The sequence below is a fragment of the Rhipicephalus sanguineus genome, chromosome 7, assembly GCF_013339695.2.
Source record: "Rhipicephalus sanguineus isolate Rsan-2018 chromosome 7, BIME_Rsan_1.4, whole genome shotgun sequence".
NCBI classification, from domain to species: domain Eukaryota; kingdom Metazoa; phylum Arthropoda; class Arachnida; order Ixodida; family Ixodidae; genus Rhipicephalus; species Rhipicephalus sanguineus.
This window is the reverse complement of record NC_051182.1, coordinates 67,035,399-67,052,294: the sequence shown is the minus strand read 5'-3', so window position 1 is coordinate 67,052,294 and position 16,896 is coordinate 67,035,399. Positions and strand designations below refer to the sequence as shown.

The 16,896-nt window shown below is 46.0% G+C and overlaps 2 protein-coding genes and 1 non-coding gene across 3 annotated transcripts in view; 1 reads left to right on the top strand and 2 right to left on the bottom strand.

The window, feature by feature from the left end:
- Positions 1–4,071: 4,071 nt before the first annotated feature.
- On the bottom strand, positions 4,072–4,235 carry LOC119401034 (U1 spliceosomal RNA). Its single transcript, XR_005185374.1, has one exon. It is a non-coding gene; the product is annotated as a U1 spliceosomal RNA (small nuclear RNA).
- A 3,134-nt stretch (positions 4,236–7,369) lies between these two features.
- Positions 7,370–16,896, top strand: part of LOC119399491 (guanine nucleotide-binding protein G(o) subunit alpha) — a 43,031-nt gene continuing 33,504 nt past the window's right edge. Inside the window, exon 1 of the mRNA XM_037666295.2 lies at positions 7,370–7,526. The gene's annotated coding sequence lies outside the window, so the exon portion shown is untranslated. The remainder of the gene's footprint in view (positions 7,527–16,896) is intronic.
- Positions 13,415–14,649, bottom strand: LOC119398739 (uncharacterized). Its single transcript, XM_049417412.1, is given in 3 exon segments — positions 13,415–13,798; positions 13,800–14,218; positions 14,430–14,649. Coding segments are annotated over 3 exon segments (1,023 nt in total).

The following is a 16,896-nucleotide window of genomic DNA, read 5'->3' as shown; positions in this document are numbered from 1 at the left end:
TTCCAAGTGGAACTGTGTAGAAGTGCAACTGCCTCCAACTTTTCAACACAAACATGCCCGCTTGCTGCAGTCACTAAAAGTTCATTATTCAATCTTAGTTAATTGGGTGGCTGACAGCAATAGTCATAATGTCTCACTTTGTAGTCCCTCTGGATACGTAACATATCTTCAAATGTAGTTTTACGTAATTCGCAGTGCTGAATTTTAAGAAAACCGTAAAGCTTAATTTTGAACACCCTGTATAAATGATTTCTTCCAATCGCCACTTCACAATATTGCGCATAGTGTATATAATTACTCTCTTCAACGACCTAACTTGGGCAACGCATATGAGGCAGATTACTAACGACGCTAACCGTACTTTTGTTTACCTCAAGCGGAATCTAACACATTCCTGCCCTTCCGTCGTAAAGCTAATAGCTTACGAAGCACAAATGCGATCCGAGTATGAAAGAAGGGGAATTGTTCGAGGGGCTCGTTTCTTTGTTAGACTCAACTAACGAAACCAACAGACAATTGAGCCAAGGAAAGCATTCGGTACACTATTTGCCGATTTTATTGCGATAGCAATTATATGGACAGTCTCAGCTGGTTTTTGCCGCCGCCGTCATGCACCATATATGTATAAGTATGTATATATATAAAAGTCGCAAAGAAAAATAATTCAGAAAAATGCTTCCAAAGCGCGGAATCGAACCAGCGACCTCTCTCTCCGCAGCGCGTGGCGCTATTTAATTGTAGTGTACTTATTTTGACCTAAATTCAACGGAATTAAAGTAGACGAAAAATCGCCCTTTCCTTCGGTGGGATCTGAACACACAACCTTCGATTTAGGCGCCAGATGCTCTCAATGAACGCTTTCTAGCACACCGCATTGGATTCATACAAAACAACGCCTTTAGATTAATATATCCTGACTACCTTTACACTACTGTCGTAACTAAACTAAAAGAAAAAAAATAGGAGGTCTTCCCCTATCGGGAAAATAGGAGCAAGCGAAGCTTGGCGTGTGCTGGCTTGCTTGTTGGCTGGCTTGCTCGTTCCTTAGAACTGGCTGCTACCCACTATGGGAGATTGGCCAGGCAGCCGGTGGTTAAAATTAATGAAAGCGTTAAAACATAAGCAGGCAAAGGCGAAATTCGCGTTTTTAGAAATAGAAAATCAAAATTTTAGTCATACAGAAAAAATAATAATTAAAGAGTAAAGAATTTTAATATGGATAAGAAAAATAATAATTCTTAATCATGATTAAAATATTGTTTCATTTCCGAAGTACCGAAGAAGTGATTCTGATCAATGAATCAACATGGTATCTTCCTTGTGTCATCCAGAAATTCGTGCAGGGCCCCGCAGATGCTCCTGTTACCAACGAAGTCCAACGAAGCAGCCCCAAAGGAGAGAGTACTTAGAGGAATTCCTAAATTTTTAATAAAATTTTGAAGTACTTTTTTATTTGATTTTTCAAACGGCGACAGCTTAAAGAAAATGGTCGATGTTTTCAGGTTCGTTGCAGCTAGGTCACAAACGTTGGGCACGGCAACAGTGACGTGCGAAATACCGCCTTCAGGCGGGTGATTTGAAGTGCGCTAACGGGATGCGGACCACTAACACGTGATTTTATCTCAAAATAAGCACTTCCTTGGCATAAAAGTAGCACTACGAGGTTTCTGTACCACTATTTGAACAATCAACGTCGATTTAATATTTGCCTTTAGTGTCCCTTTAAGTAAAAATTAAACGGTGGAATACGGCATCGTAATTTTGTGATGGATGCTTCCAATTTACGCGTGGGACACCATTCATTATCCCACGAGAAATGCAAGTTCGAAAATTCTGGATTTGGTATTTTAACGTTTGATGGTTATTTCTTAACGTACGCCGTAAGTGGCATAACGGGCAAAATTGGATCACCAAGGAATATTCGCGAGAGTGAGTCAGCCATCTCGTTCACAAATGTGTGTGCCTGACCTACTGTTTTTCTTTTTCTTTATTTATGTAACACTGATCCCTCCTAACTTCTTTTTCCTTCCTCCGTGCCGGGTATTGAAACTTCACCCAGCGCTACACTTCACTTACTGCAGGTAACAACGACGGTCATGCGTGAAACAATTAAAAGAAACAATGAAAAGCAACAATGAAATTTTGCAACGTGAAATGGCGAGTGAACTCGACAAAACTTTAGATTTCCGTATCATAAACGGTTTGATAGCCGACAACCCAACGACCGAGAGAGCACCAATTATGAGAAAACGGCGCATACGAATACGCACTTGACCGGCACACCTTCGAGGGCCGCATTTTTGTACACCCGCATTTCTGGTAATTCGCCGGCGAGGAGCTTTTCGCGCACGACGCCGCCGACACCGAAATCTCTAGAAGATTCTCCTAAAAAGCTCGGCGAATACTAGGTTTTCGAACGCTCAGCGCGATACCGTCCAAACACGGCGCCCACCAGCCGCCGGCTTATCGGCCAGGAAGCGATGGACCGTTAAAAAAGTTCTGTGAATGATATGGTGGTGTACGGAACCTAGCCGACCTAGCGTTTAACAAAAAAAAATTGGACCATCTCCCCGAAGGGAACGCTGATGGGATGCGAAGCAGCAGCGTTGCGCACGGGTGGCGTCACGGGTTGAACGGCGCTGCGGTGAGCGCTGGAAGATTCGTTTGAAGCGAAACTCGGTGTAGCGTTCACTGGTGTAAACGTTTGTTTGAAACGCAGACACGGGAAGCAGCCGGCAGCTGCGGCGCTCCGGCGGGTGAGGGAGAGAGTGACGTACGCGTTCACCTGCGAGGGAAGCGTGCGAGGGGTGCGTGACGTCAACGCCCAGCTGCGGCGTGACCTACTTGGCACCGCTCCAACACCTGCGCCGAGCGAAGCGCGTTGCCTCGCGTTTGTGCGGACGGAGGGACAGCGTTACACAGGCTAGACAAAGAGCTGCTTCGCATCTAAAAAATTGAGGTAATACCGTCAGTACCACATGAGCAAGAGATTTGGAGTATTTAATGACACTCCGAAAGTATCTGACAGGAAATCGCGCGCAAGTACGAACTTGCGTGAGTGCGAAAAGGCGTGAGCCTCTTCTTTTTTTACCATACATCCCCTCGCCAAAATTCTGATAACGGAATCACTCGAACACCTTAGTAAATGGCGCTACATAACTTCTAGATATGTATCAGTAAAATATATGTTTTAATTTGAAAGAAAAATCGAGCACTAGTTTCTGAATTGCATTTTTCGGTATTGTGTACCGCAGTATGCTGATCTACTTTTAAGGAAGAAGATGGCTATCCAGGCTAATAAGTTATTACATATACATTATTGAATTCTTCCCCGACAATTGTTAACCAAAGAAGCGCGATGTCAGAATCAACAGATAGTCTAGATGACACATGGTTTCGGATTACGACACTCCTGCATGGTATTTCTCTTATTCTATCAAGAAATTTCATATTACGCATATATGAGGTAAAAGCTTCGCGTTTCAAATTACGATGGACTACAATCATTATTAACGCCAAACATAACGACAAACGTTACGTGCCAATTAACTCAACCTATCGACGACAGTAAGAAATAGTCCGCGTTTAATAATATGCAGGCAAGGTCGCAGTTGAGTTCAATGATAAGGGCAAGTTCACGTTGGGCAAGCATGTGCGCATGGCCTACTGATCAAGGCACTTGTATTTCAGACCGGTGGGACCTGGGTTCAAAACCAGCCCCGGGAAGAAAATTTATTGTGTTTTATTTATTATTTCCTTGGTGCGCGCCAGCTGTGGGTGAGGGCGGTTGTTCAGAACACCACCATCACCAGCGACACAGATTAGTCAATTACAAGCGTCGCTTGACTAAAGGAAGCGGCGGCGGATACCATGCACTTCGACCATCGCCGTAATTATGCGAAGCAACCACAGCTTGTCGTCTTGACACATTGCTGGAGGCTGCAAGTCACGACTGTTGACTCAAAACCTCACATGCACCTCACGTGCATGTAAGGGCAACCTCACACGTACAGCGCATCAATGCGCGGGGTTCGGAGAACTGAGAAGTCTTTTCTTAAGAATTTAAAACGGAAGGGGCTGGCGCGTACGCCTAGCCCCACTACCAAAAATTACATGCCCCACCTACCCCGGTTTGGGGTAGTGGCGTGCTTCAGCCCACCGCAGTGCAATGGAAAAGGCCTCGGCACGGGACACCGGCCTGGATGATCACCGGGAGTCCGACACCAGGTAAGTATGCTAAAGAGCGCGTCAAGACACCGAGTCACTTAGGAAGGTGCACCATGTTGCGTAAGTGGTGAACATCGCTTTACATGAAGTAGGAAACGTTACTAAGCAACGAAATCGTTCGAAAGGACTTGAAACAACACAGAAGCGTTCTGTCTACGGAACTATATTTCTAGTTTGAAAAGCATGTTACTAGTAACGCTCATACTAACAAAATTACGAGAAACTTTCCATTGACAGCTGTACAAAGTAGGGCGATCTCTGCTTTTTATGGTGTTGCCCTCACATGCTAGGTAGATAGATAGATAGATAGATAGATAGATAGATAGATAGATAGATAGATAGATAGATAGATAGATAGATAGATAGATAGATAGATAGATAGATAGATAGATAGATAGATAGATAGATAGATAGATAGATAGATAGATAGATAGATAGATAGATAGATAGATAGATAGATAGATAGATAGATAGATAGATAGATAGATAGCCAGACGACTGCACGCACCGGCAGGAAGATTATTTTTAATAAAGCGCCTTCACGAATACGCAGTCAATATAGTATACTCTCCGATGCATTTATGCAGCTTGGTTGATTTATGCGGGTATAAAGAAAGAAAGAAAGAGAAACAAAGAACGCATTCTAATGTAGTCTGCAGGTAAATTAATGAAATGCGTCTTCCACTTCCAGACTGGTATAAGCAACTTGTCCTTTGAGATCACTTCACTCACCTAGGATATGAGGTGATTTATACACGCCCCTTTAAAGGGTCTGCGCTGTCAAAGTGAGCTCGAAAAATGGATCCTCTATAATTGACGTCGTTACCGATCCGCGGCGCGTGCTCAGAAAGTCGGGTGCATCGCTGTGGTGGTCGGATCGTTTCACACATTGTCTTCCTTGGGCTCAGAACAAAAAAATGAATCGCATCATCTCGCCTGCCTTCTTGAAACGATATTAACACGTATATAAATACGACAGCGAAACGTGCAAATAAATGAACTACGAACACAGAGGTCAATGACGAACAGCCGCGCAGGTTTCGGGGCCTCTTCACGATGTAGGTGTAATATTTTACGTCTTTGGAGCGAAATTACACCAAAGAGATGGTGTATTGTTGGAAATCACACAATCTACGCCACGCGGTCGTAAATCTGTCAAGTTCCATTACTGCGTATTGGACGATCGGGGTATCGATATCACCATCAGATTGACAAACAATAGACCGCCGCACGTACATTGAGGGTGCGGTGTCCGCAGTTTCGTCACCAAAATGTGTCCCCATTTCGGCGCAAGATTAATCGCGACGTTCGCGTGTGCGCTCACTGCCGGTGAATGAAATCGCGTCAAAGGCGTAAACAACAGAGAAAAAAAAAAGGGGGGGGGGGGGTCCCGCACACCGATTCACAGCATATCTTAGCAGCCTTAATCAGCGGCTGCATTTTGTTCTAGAGATGGAGTATACTGCTGCAATGAACGTTACGTAAACAAACCTGCAAATTTTTGTCGCACGCAGGTCTGTGACAGATTTTGTACTTCGCTGAACACGCCGGCAGGTATACATAGTCCGGCTTGACACCCCCCCCCCCCCCCCCCCCGCCCTTCTTCGATACAAAGCTCTGATTAGTCGAGCACTGAATCGAGAATTCAAAACTCTGTCGGTAACATATTTTAAATAATTTAGGCATGCCGAAGAATTAACATATTATAATTATGATGTACATATTCGTGCGAATTAGCACCGGAACTATGTTCATCTAGCTGTAGCAAGTGCTTGGTAAGGAGAAATACTTATCTGCTGCCAAGGAAAACGCGCGTTCAAATCGACAAACTATATTTATGCGATGTTTTACGCGCGCATACCACCCATTAATAGTATTTCGGGAACGTAAGGTACGCTCAGTAAGGAAGGTGTCTCGCAGCTAAATCATCGTAGTTGTATCCTGAATATAAGCGAAGCGGCGCACGTCAGTGTTTTCATGCTGAGGTATTGCCGCAAAAGATATCATATGCTCCCGAGCGTGCGAGCACATGACATATATTCCGCAGCTTTCTGTAAGAGCTTGCGCGGTGCCATACAATATGTGGAGAAGATTTCATTCGCGTGCTAAACATTTATAAATTCATGAGTGACCCTCCATCAGCTATAGTATCAGTTCTCATAACCCCAATTCGAGCGTGCGGTGTAATTTTGTTCATATTTCTTGGATCGCTATGCGGTGAAAACACGCATTATCATTGTCAAAGTAACCCAATCAACCCCAGAATCGGCTGAGTTTTTAAGCGCTCGAAAATGCGCGTACGAATACTTCTTGACAGTGCGTAGATGCGGACAAAATTATATAGCTGTCGAAGCATTGAGGGTTGGGCTTACCTGCACAGCATCCGAGCAATGCGTGCGGCGTCCCCCTTTTCTGCTTTTCCGAAAGCGGCCGTTCAGCGTTTCATTCGGGCTTGGAAATCAATGACGACAGTTTTGTGCACTCCTGACGGACAGCCTGTGGCTAGGTGTTCTTTTCGGCATGGACAAATGTATCTTTGAAAAACAAAGCACCCCACACACACACACCGCTTGCCAACATCCTCAAAAAGCGAGTTCTGTGGTGAAGAGCACCCGTAGGCGGCAGCAAATGCTAGACTGTGTCGCCATCTATGTTTCGGAAAGCGCAGCGCCCTAGCAGTAAATGGAGGGGGAAAATTAGTACATTGAAGGAAAGTTGTGGTCACATTTGTGTTATCCCTTTGATACCACAAATTGCGTTAGATGGATTGGAAGATATTAATTACGCTTCTATTTGTCCTTATAAGGATATGCTCTCTGTGAGCGCGTTTCATTGCGTTAACCTCTCGTGCTCGTCACAGAAATTAAGAGCTACAAATAATTAGTGGCTACAGATCCATGTTTGTCGCTACTGATCTATAATGGGAGTCTAGTGGAGGTTTGTGTTTGTGCGTGGCCTCGCTGGTTGACACATTTTCTCGTTCACTGCGAAAGCACGCTGACGCTGGCGGCACACTACGGCCATTTGTAGAAGCTTCGTTGGCGTCTCTCGCAAGGGCTTCTGGGAATGTCAACAAGCCTGTGCGTGCGTGCGTGATTCATAGCGTGAGCACGTTGTTTTGTCAGCGTTACGTTTTTGTCACTTCACGCCTCGACACTGCTCCTGTGATCGACCTTGTTCTGTTGCTGTGACCGAACGAGCCATATGGAAGTGTCGCTGGGACCACGTTGACTAACGGCGCCCGGCGAGGCATCGTGACCGCGTCCAACCCGACTCTACGGAAAGAAGAAAAGAAGAGCGTAAGCGGCCCATTAGCATCATACCGTCTATTTAAAAATGTCCGCCACTGCATGCTGTGCACGCGCGCTTTGTTTTCGCGAATGAGCTCGCTCCCTTTGTTGTCACGTGCGCGGCAACGTCATTTGACAAAGCTGCGCAATCTTATCGAAGCTGGGCGGAGCATTCCGTGCCGGAAGGTTTATCTTATCAGCGAGCGGTTGCTGAGCTATGCGCCAGGCTAGACTAGGGCTGCACTGCACAGCCCTTCGTGGTATTGTAGTCGATTAAAGTGTTCGGCTGGGAATACGACCGAAAGCTAAACGCAAAGCATGCTCTGTGCGGTCGACCCCTCATATGTTGTTAATTCCTGTAAAGCTGTATTCCCACGACGGACGTGGTCGCGGACGGATCAGTCACGTGACATGTGACGTGTTTGGGATCTCTCCGCGGCTTCAATTCACACGACAGGGGAGACCGCGCGGACGGATCGGCCTTACCCTCGCTCTCAGGAGCATAGCTGACGGCGCAGGCGCGCGCGGGAGCTCTGCTGCAGAGGTTACATTGCGCAAAATGGACGTCGAGCGCAAGCGCCGCTTTGCCGCGATGGCTGTTGCTCTCGAAGTTGCAGCAGACGACGAAGAGGAGAGCGGTTTTCTTCAGCGCAAGCGATCGGTCTGGGTCAAGCCGTGGCTCACGAAAAAATCTCTCGGGATGCAGAACCAGCTGTACGAAGAATTACTCGCCAGCGATCCCGATGAGTACAAGCGCCTGCTGCGACTTAGCATCGAGGAATTTCACGATCTGCTGGCCCTGATCGAGCCGAAAATTGCGCGCCAAAACACCGTGATGCGTTCGTCGGTGCCGGCCAAGACGCGCCTTCAAGTTACGCTTCGCTTTCTAGCATCAGGTAAGCATTTTGTTTTCGTGCGCCGATTTTGCGGTTAATTCTCTTTGGGCGATCACTTTCGTTGATTGTTTCGTTTTTGCGCGCGCACGATTTTCGGCACCTCTGCCCAAGTCAATTTGTGCCTTTATTTTCTTTCTTTTTTTTACTCTCAGCGACAGTCGGTCGCATGCTTCTATGCTTCGACTTGCTTCTACGCTCCGAAAATGAAACTACGTCTGCGCAAACTATTTAGTGATCGCCCAACGAAACCGCGGCATGTATCTTTTGCTGTTGGTCAAAACAGTGTTCACCCGGCGTAGTCACCCTATGCTATATTCAAGCTGCAGTGCATGCATGTATGCTCAATGGTAAAGCATGTTGTTTTCATTTATCATTCGGATAGCACACTCTAATTTCGCTTTTCTTCTTTATTGCTTATCTTGATGTTCACTAATATGTAGTTCTGTGCGGTTCGCATCTAATGGCTTTTGTGTTTTCTCTTTCTAGGAGAGTCCCAGTTTTCACTTAGCCACCAGTTTAGACTGGGACATTCCACGGTCAACAGCATCATTATGGAGACATGTGACGCCATTTATAAGGAGCTCAAAAATAAGTATTTGAAAACCCCCAAAACAGAAGTTGAGTGGCAGCCCATAATTAAAGGTTTTAATGAAAAATGGCAATTTCCCAAATTGTTGCGGCGCCATTGACGGCAAACATGTGTGCATCGTAAAACCTAAAAAATCCGGTTCAATTTTTTTTTAATTATAAGAAGACATTCAGTATTGTTTTGCTCGCCGTAGTGGATTCAAATTATAAGTTTCTCTATATTGATGTTGGTGCTACCCGGCTCGGAAGGCGATGGAGGTGTGTGGCACACAACACCGCTGCAGAAAGCAGTCGACAAGAAGAAGGCCGGAATACCACCCCTCGTGAAAGTCGGCACGTCACCCAACATGAATCTGCCTGCAGTTTTTGTTGGCGATGACGCATTTCCGCTGTCGGACACAATGATGAAGCCATATTCTGGACAGTCCTTGCCACTCAATCGGCGGATATTCAACTACAGGTAAATCAGTCCACAAATGTTAAAATTTCTCTTTCATGACTTTTTACTGTTGTAGGATTTTAGCTTGTTTGATGCAGTACTGTGCTGTCTCTGAAAGTGGGTCTTCATGCACAAAAAACGATCAATGTTTGCTGTTGCAGACTATCAAGGGCACGCCGTGTGGTGGAGAATGCGTTTGGCATTCTGGCCAACCGATTCCGGTTTCTGCACACATTCGTGGATGCCAAACCGGACAGAGTGGCTACCTATGTTTCGGCTGCATGTGTGCTGCACAACTTCCTGGGCCTCGACGTAGGAGATCGTGCAAGGGAGTGTGCTGAACCTCTTCTGCAACAGGACACGTTCTTCCCTGTTCAGCCGGTCCGTGGCAGCCGGTTGAAGGGAGCAGCTTGTTCATTGCGCGATGGATTGTGCGAATATTTCAATGGAGAAGGGGCAGTGCCTTGGCAGAATGATAAGGCGTTCGCAGATCCAGCGAAGCACCGCCGACCACCAAAGTAATGAAAATCCTGAGTTAAAGGCCAACTCCGGCGATTTTTTGGCCATGTCAAAGTAATGGTGCTTTTATGTTCCTGAGACGCTCCTGTTACGGGCCCGATAGCAGAAATACTCGGCAAATTGGAGAATAATTTTAAATAAGCAAAAAAGCGCAACACCGAAACCCAACCGAGTGTACTGTCTACGTATGACGTAGACGTTGTTACGAACGAACCGGAAGTCGTGCAAGGCATGCCGGTCACGCCGGCGCGGAGTATGAAAACTGACAGCCGGGACGACCAGCGAAGCGCCAGCCAAACCAACGCTGTCTGTAGCCTTGTGCACAGCAGACGCTCGCTGTAGCGGCCGAAGCGCCGAAGTTAGCGGTGCCCTCGGCAGCGTCACTTCCGCCGCCTTACCAATACTGACGTCACAGACGCAATGTTGCCAATAATTGTGGGAAGCCAGGAGGGCGTTTGCAGACAATCTTTAAAATTCATTTGCAAACAATCTGCGCATGTCTCAAGCCTGTAATTTGGCATAAATGACGGAAACGTGCAAAGGAACGTACCCAGCGAATTTCATTGAGATCCATCGACCTCGAAAAATCGCCGGAGTTGGCCTTTAAAGGGGCACTGACACCAAAATTTTGCATCTTGTTTTTTCTATTGCGATAAGTAGTTAACGACCCACTTATCACGACTGGAAAGCTCATTTGCTCGAGTGCGCAACCGTTAATTCGCAGTTTCGGTTTCAAAGAACGCCGAGGGGGGCAGGACCCAGAGTGGTGGCTGTGTAAGCATAGCTGGCTACGTGAGCACACAAAACCGCGTGCACATGAGCACCGCGTCGACAACTCTTTTCAACGAAGGCTTCCTGGTGCTGCTACAATGCCCTCTGAGGCGTTGTAAATATGCGTGACCCCCCCAAGATGCACTGCCGAGGCGAGGACATCAGCCTTTGTACTCCCGTACAAGTCTCCCCTTCTTTCCGTTGAAAAGGTCTGCTAGGAGTCAGTGGGAGAGAGCGCCCGCAACAATCGTGGCAGCCAACACAAACTCGTGAAGCAGGTGGCCGTATCTGTTCATATTTCGTAGATGATGCGTGTGTGTCCACATAAATCCATCACACGGATTATCTCGCCTTCGAAATTTTGTGTCAGTGCTCCTTTAAAATACCAACCCGCCCAATCAGCCATTTCAACAAATAAGTAAGCTTACCTTGAACCTCATATTATGTCTACGTCTCTGTCGTTTTAGAGCAGCAAGAAAAATAAGAATAATATCTTGGGTTTTACGAGCGAAAACCACGATGTGATTATGAGGCATGCCGTAGTGAAGTGCTCCGGAAATTTTGACCATCTGGTATTCTTTAACGCGCACTGACATCACAAATTATACGGGCCTCATTTCGCCTTCATCGGGATGCTAGCGCCGCGGCCGGGATCGAACCCGCGACCTTCGGGTCAGCAGCCGAGCATCGTAACAACTGTACCACCGAGATGGACACTCTTGAAGTAATGTATATATGTGTATATATTTATGCGTGTATATATTTGTATGTGTGTATGTACATAATTTGTTTACTCACAACTCCTATCATTGTATATTGCCCTTCCTGTTATAATTACCCAAGGGATTGACAGTATGTGTAAATAAACTGATTCCGTAGTGCACAGCTGATGAATCTTATTTATTGAGAAAAAAGAAACAAGGGTAAATACACAAAAACACTGGGCGCAATGCACACTATTTCAAGTTACAATATCAATTAAAATACTGTAGCGGTGAAATGATGTACACAGTGGGCCACGCTTAGCGGAAGCACTTTATTAGGTGGCGTGAGATCAAAGCAACTCGTCATAATATTCCAAAAGACTAATCATCCATCGAAGTCGTCATTTGGCATATTATAAGGCACATTTATCACTTCAAATAGAAGAAATCTTGAAATTATGCTGCCTTGAGTAATAAGAAGCATTTACTATAAAAGTGGACGACACTGCACAAAGCCAGGAAAATGTAACGATAAGAAAATAATATCACCAAACAAAACGGATTGCTGGATTACACTTGTCCAAGAGAAGCTTTTCATGTCAATAAATTTATGCAAATAAAATATTTGTCATCTGATTGACAAAACCATGATAGCATTCCATATGACAATATTGCACTTAACTTCTACCGGTGGCACACGGCGCACATGCTGATCGCGATTAAGCCCGATCAAGATAAAATTTCTGACCAGTCATAGGCTCCCTTCTACAGCTTGCGCCCAACACGACCAATAAATTCGGTGCGAATCAGAAGTTTCCGTGCGACACCGGTATCAATGGCATCGATCTCCATCACGCTGTCACAATGCACGTAAGACATCGGTATCACATGAGCAAGCGCATGGTTTCTATTGCACATACAAAAAAATGAAAAACACTACGACAGTTTTTTGGTTTTTTAAAATAAAGCTATTTGTTTCACAATGATGCCACGTACGCAGTTTCTTGCACTCGCAAACAATAGAAATAAACATATTGGTCGCGGCGATGTGTACAGTTTAGTGGCAACCACCGTAGAACAACATAAAACGACCCAAAACCCAAAACGATACCCGTTTTCACGTAAAAAAAAAAAAAGACGTGGTGGTCAGCGACTGCAAAACGAGGGAGAGAAAGAAAAAAAAGAAAGGAGGACGAAGAGACGCGAGCCTTCTTCTGGCTACCGTATTGAATCTTGTCAAAAGCTTCGAAAGTAGTACTGCAATACAGGAAACATAACAAATATTTTCTCGTGGCGGCTGGCGACATGACACAAGTCGCACAACCCATAGCAGAGGGCCGCCCAACCCAGTTTGGGGGCCAAACGCAGAATTAAAAAAAAAAAATGAAACAACCAAGGAAGCAACAGCGACAATTTGCTGGGGTATTCGTCAGCGACTGCAAAACAAGGGAGAGAAAGGAAAAAAAAAAAGAAGGAAAAAAGGAGGACGGAGAGACGCCGGAGGCGGGAGGGTTATCCTTGTCCTGTCTTTGTGGGGTAGATAAGAAGGGCAGCCTAAGCAAGCAACGAAGGAAAAAGGGAAAAGAGAAGAATTGCCGCTTCGACACATCACATTCGGAGTCGAAGGTCAGATCGCTCGGCGCGGTTCGCCCGCGGCGCCGGGCCGTACACAGAAGGGGAAGAGAAACAAGCGACCAGCTGCAGCTTTGTGTAAACTTGTAAAAGTGCCGCCTCCCCCCGCCCCCTTTTCTTTTCACATATAGCAAACAATAAAGTAATACTGAAAAATAAAGTAACACTGGAAAATAAAGAACAGAAAATAACAAAATCAGCAAACAAAAGTAAAAACGAAAGGGGAAAAAGATTATATAATACACGCAGACATGGGTTACACATTGATCACATTTCGCTTTCTTGAATAATTGTTTAATTAAAAAATCAGGCACTCTTTTGCGAGGGTTAAAAAACCAGTTAAAAAGATCAGTTCCCAACATATTGTTCTATTACGCTTAGGATGTCCTTCTGACACCTAATCATGTCAGGTACGCTCAAAGTGCGCGTAAGCGCTGCTATCGCCTTCGCGAAGTGCGCGCTTGCGTCGTCCGTTTCCTCCATAGCATTCGCAATTTTCTCCATGGCCATAGTCCGTTTCGATAGCAGTTCTGCGCGTTTGTCTTTTTCAGAACGGCTACCTGCCCGTGGTGCGGAGCGCTGCACAACAGCTGGCGGGGTAGCCGAATCTCTCTCAGCAGCTGGTGAGGGATCGATAGCATGTGCAGTGCTGCATATGGTATCGTCACCATCCTGTGGAAATGACCACCAGATAGCTTCTGTTAGTATGAACGAGCGAGTTACCTGTCATAGCTAATCAACATGCAATAGTTGCTGCATCGGAAGGCTGAAAAAAAAATTCACTTGTAGAAATTTGTGCATGGGAAGCTGATGGGTTTTCCTTCACCGCATTTTCTGACTTTGGCAGGAAATATTTCCGGGAGAACAAGTACAGACTTCGATTACTTGTTTTCTGACTACATTTAATCAACTTAAAATCGCAAGGCGCGTTATTGTGACACGTACTTACCGCATCGGTCTCACCGAAAGCCTCGGATGTCGTACGTCGTACAGACGGTCTCTGCGTCGTTTCCAGAAACGTTAACGCGCTGAAAAATTTCCACCTTCCAGTATAGATGTCGTCGGCAGGTTGCCCGCTTTTTGTTTTGCATATCTTCTTGCGCTCATTGCGGTAGGTGCGCCTCTTATTGTTGAAAAAAGACCGCAGCGCATCTGCAATAAAGTAATTATGCTGTAAACAATTTTTGAATACACTGTGAAGTGCGAACGTGCTTAATCTATGTGCTTCCTTTATAATACAAATTATGCAGGTGAAATTGCACATTACTTAAAACATAAACGCTGAATGCAAGCGCAATTATACAAGGCGACTGCGCGACAAACGCTCATGGGCACATGCTTATAGATATTAAACAAAACATACCGGGAGTGTACGGCCCACAATCAGGGTACCGCTCTTGCATCTCTTCTGAAATCTGCTGCCACAGCGTAGAACGAAGGATGCTGTTGGAGTAGTCGTCGCGGCTCGGGTCCCACAGAGCAGGAAACTGCTCCACCAACGACAAAAAAAAATATGTAGCCTCATCGCTGAATCGGGAGCCGTACGACGCCGTCCCTGCGACACTCTCCATAAGTTCGTCCATCTTCAGTCGCCCTGAAAGGAAGTTGCTGGGGAGACCGACGGCCGCGTACAGTTCCGTATAGTTCCGTTTAGAATAGCGTCGCCTTCGTATTGCGCGCGCTTCTCAGCAAAAGTGACTTGGATTGGATTGAAAGCATTCATGGTTGCCAGCCGAACGTGTTTCGCCGCCAGGATTTTTGTATTTTTCGCCGAAGATCCCCACTGATCCCAACTGTGATTTGGGTCTCCGCCGTTTCGCGAATCCGTCCGCGCGGACCGGAGGAGGAACGCGGGAACGGGTGACGTATGATGACGTAGTACGCGATCCGCGGGATCGAATCGCGATTTCGTCCGTCGTGGGAATACAGCTTAACCCGTGACGAGTCGTTGAAACATTGTTCGAGCTAGAATGTTGCACATGGCTTGTTAGTTGCGTGCATCGTGGTGACAGTTCCGCTGATCCAGTGTCCGAACATCCGGGCTAGCGGAATAGGTCTTCAGTACGGACTTTGTGGCTCTTAAGTGGCTGCATTGACGAAAGCTGCGTATATTTTCTTACGAAATGGGATTTTTTGAGGTACTCGGAGGGTGAAATCACTGCGTCGGGGGTTTGGCCGTCGCACCTCGCGCTAACTGGTTTCACCCATTCTTCACACCGTGGCTTCGCCGCGACGATAGCGGGATCTCGTGTGTGCGACGGTAGAAGAAATGACATCTTTTGTTAGCAGCATATCCGCAGCACACGCTACACGTCGTCGGTAGTTTCCCACGGTCTGCCGTTCCGCTACGGTGCTACGCCAACTACGCTACGCAACACACCTGTAGCGTAACCGTGAGACCCGGATGTCCGCGAGATGTCGGCTACTCTTTTTTGACGCTCGCCTCATAACTCACACACCGGCCGCTCTATTTGGAGCGCGCGTTGTTTGCGTCCTGCTTTGTTTGTTTGTTTGTGGTCGTCTCTTTTCTTGTTGTTCGAAATCGCGTGCACCGGTTGGCGAGGTGTGCCTCGCGTTGGCTTTTGCACGTGGGCGTGTAGCGGGGTGATTTGCCGCGCGCATTTTCTGAGCGATGCCAGAGATTGCGGCGTGAAAAAGTGCCGGGGTGGAGCTCGCTCGTCGGGCCGCTTCATATATTTTTTTTCGCGCCCGTCTAGCGCGAAAGGCGCTGGGCAGCGCGAAAAAAAAAATATCGGCTCGCAGCCGCATTGGCCGGCTTTCGTTGTGAGCATAATGTGCGGGTCCGTTCGTCTTGTGTACCATTTCACAAGCATCACGCAGTCGTTATACACAACTAAAGCTAGCACCGAATATAATGTGCCTACAAAGTTGCGCATTCGCATATTTTACCAAGCGAGGTTACAAGAAAACCAAGCAAACTAAGTGGACGGAAACTAAGTGGACGGACGGTGCATTGTAATCAGACATGTGAGCAACTAAGATTCGCAAATAAGCCATTGAATATGAAGTTTAGTTTTGCGTAGCACAAGACTGTGTGAAGTGAAATACTCGTGTGAATTATATGGGGCATGTCTGTGCGTCAAAACTTTTAACAATTTTAGCGTTCTTTTTTAGTGCAAACTCTGCAAGCACTTGCTAGCAGTTTTACATTCACACATGTGCTTTAATGTCTGTGACTATTTAAGTTGTGAATTTTAGTTAATTTTGTGTCATATAAGTTCGAGTGGTTCTCATGAATAGTTGCTGCCAACGTACATAAAGCATTCATAAAAGCCTCAGTTCTGCACACAATATGCTAAGTGTGATGGCATGGTGCAACACTGAGTGCAAGTTGCAGGGTTACACCATTCATGCTTGCCGGTTTTCGAAAGTGCACAATTTATCGCTGGAAGGAATTAAAAAGACAGGCACAATACGAGTGCTTCTTCCATGTCTGTCATCTTTTGTGCTGTCTCAATAGCTGCAAACTTGTTGAAACGTGCAAGTACCAAGAGAGTGAAAGTCATAGCAATGGGCAGGGAATGAAACATGGGCAACTGATGTTTCACTCGTGACTTTGATAAAGAAATTTACAAGATATTTTCTCATAAAAAGAAGGTAAGGCATGTAAATATGGGCACAAAAGAAGAGAACAACGCTAATGCGAACTATTAACTGAAGAAAAGAAAGTAGACGTAGAAACGTATGTGCACATGCATAGAGTTTCTGACAATATTTGCTAGAGGGAACTCTGGCGCTGTGATCGTTCAGCCACCATGAGAATGATGGGTAGTACATAGATTTGCCTAATCTTCATGCTTGCGGCTTCG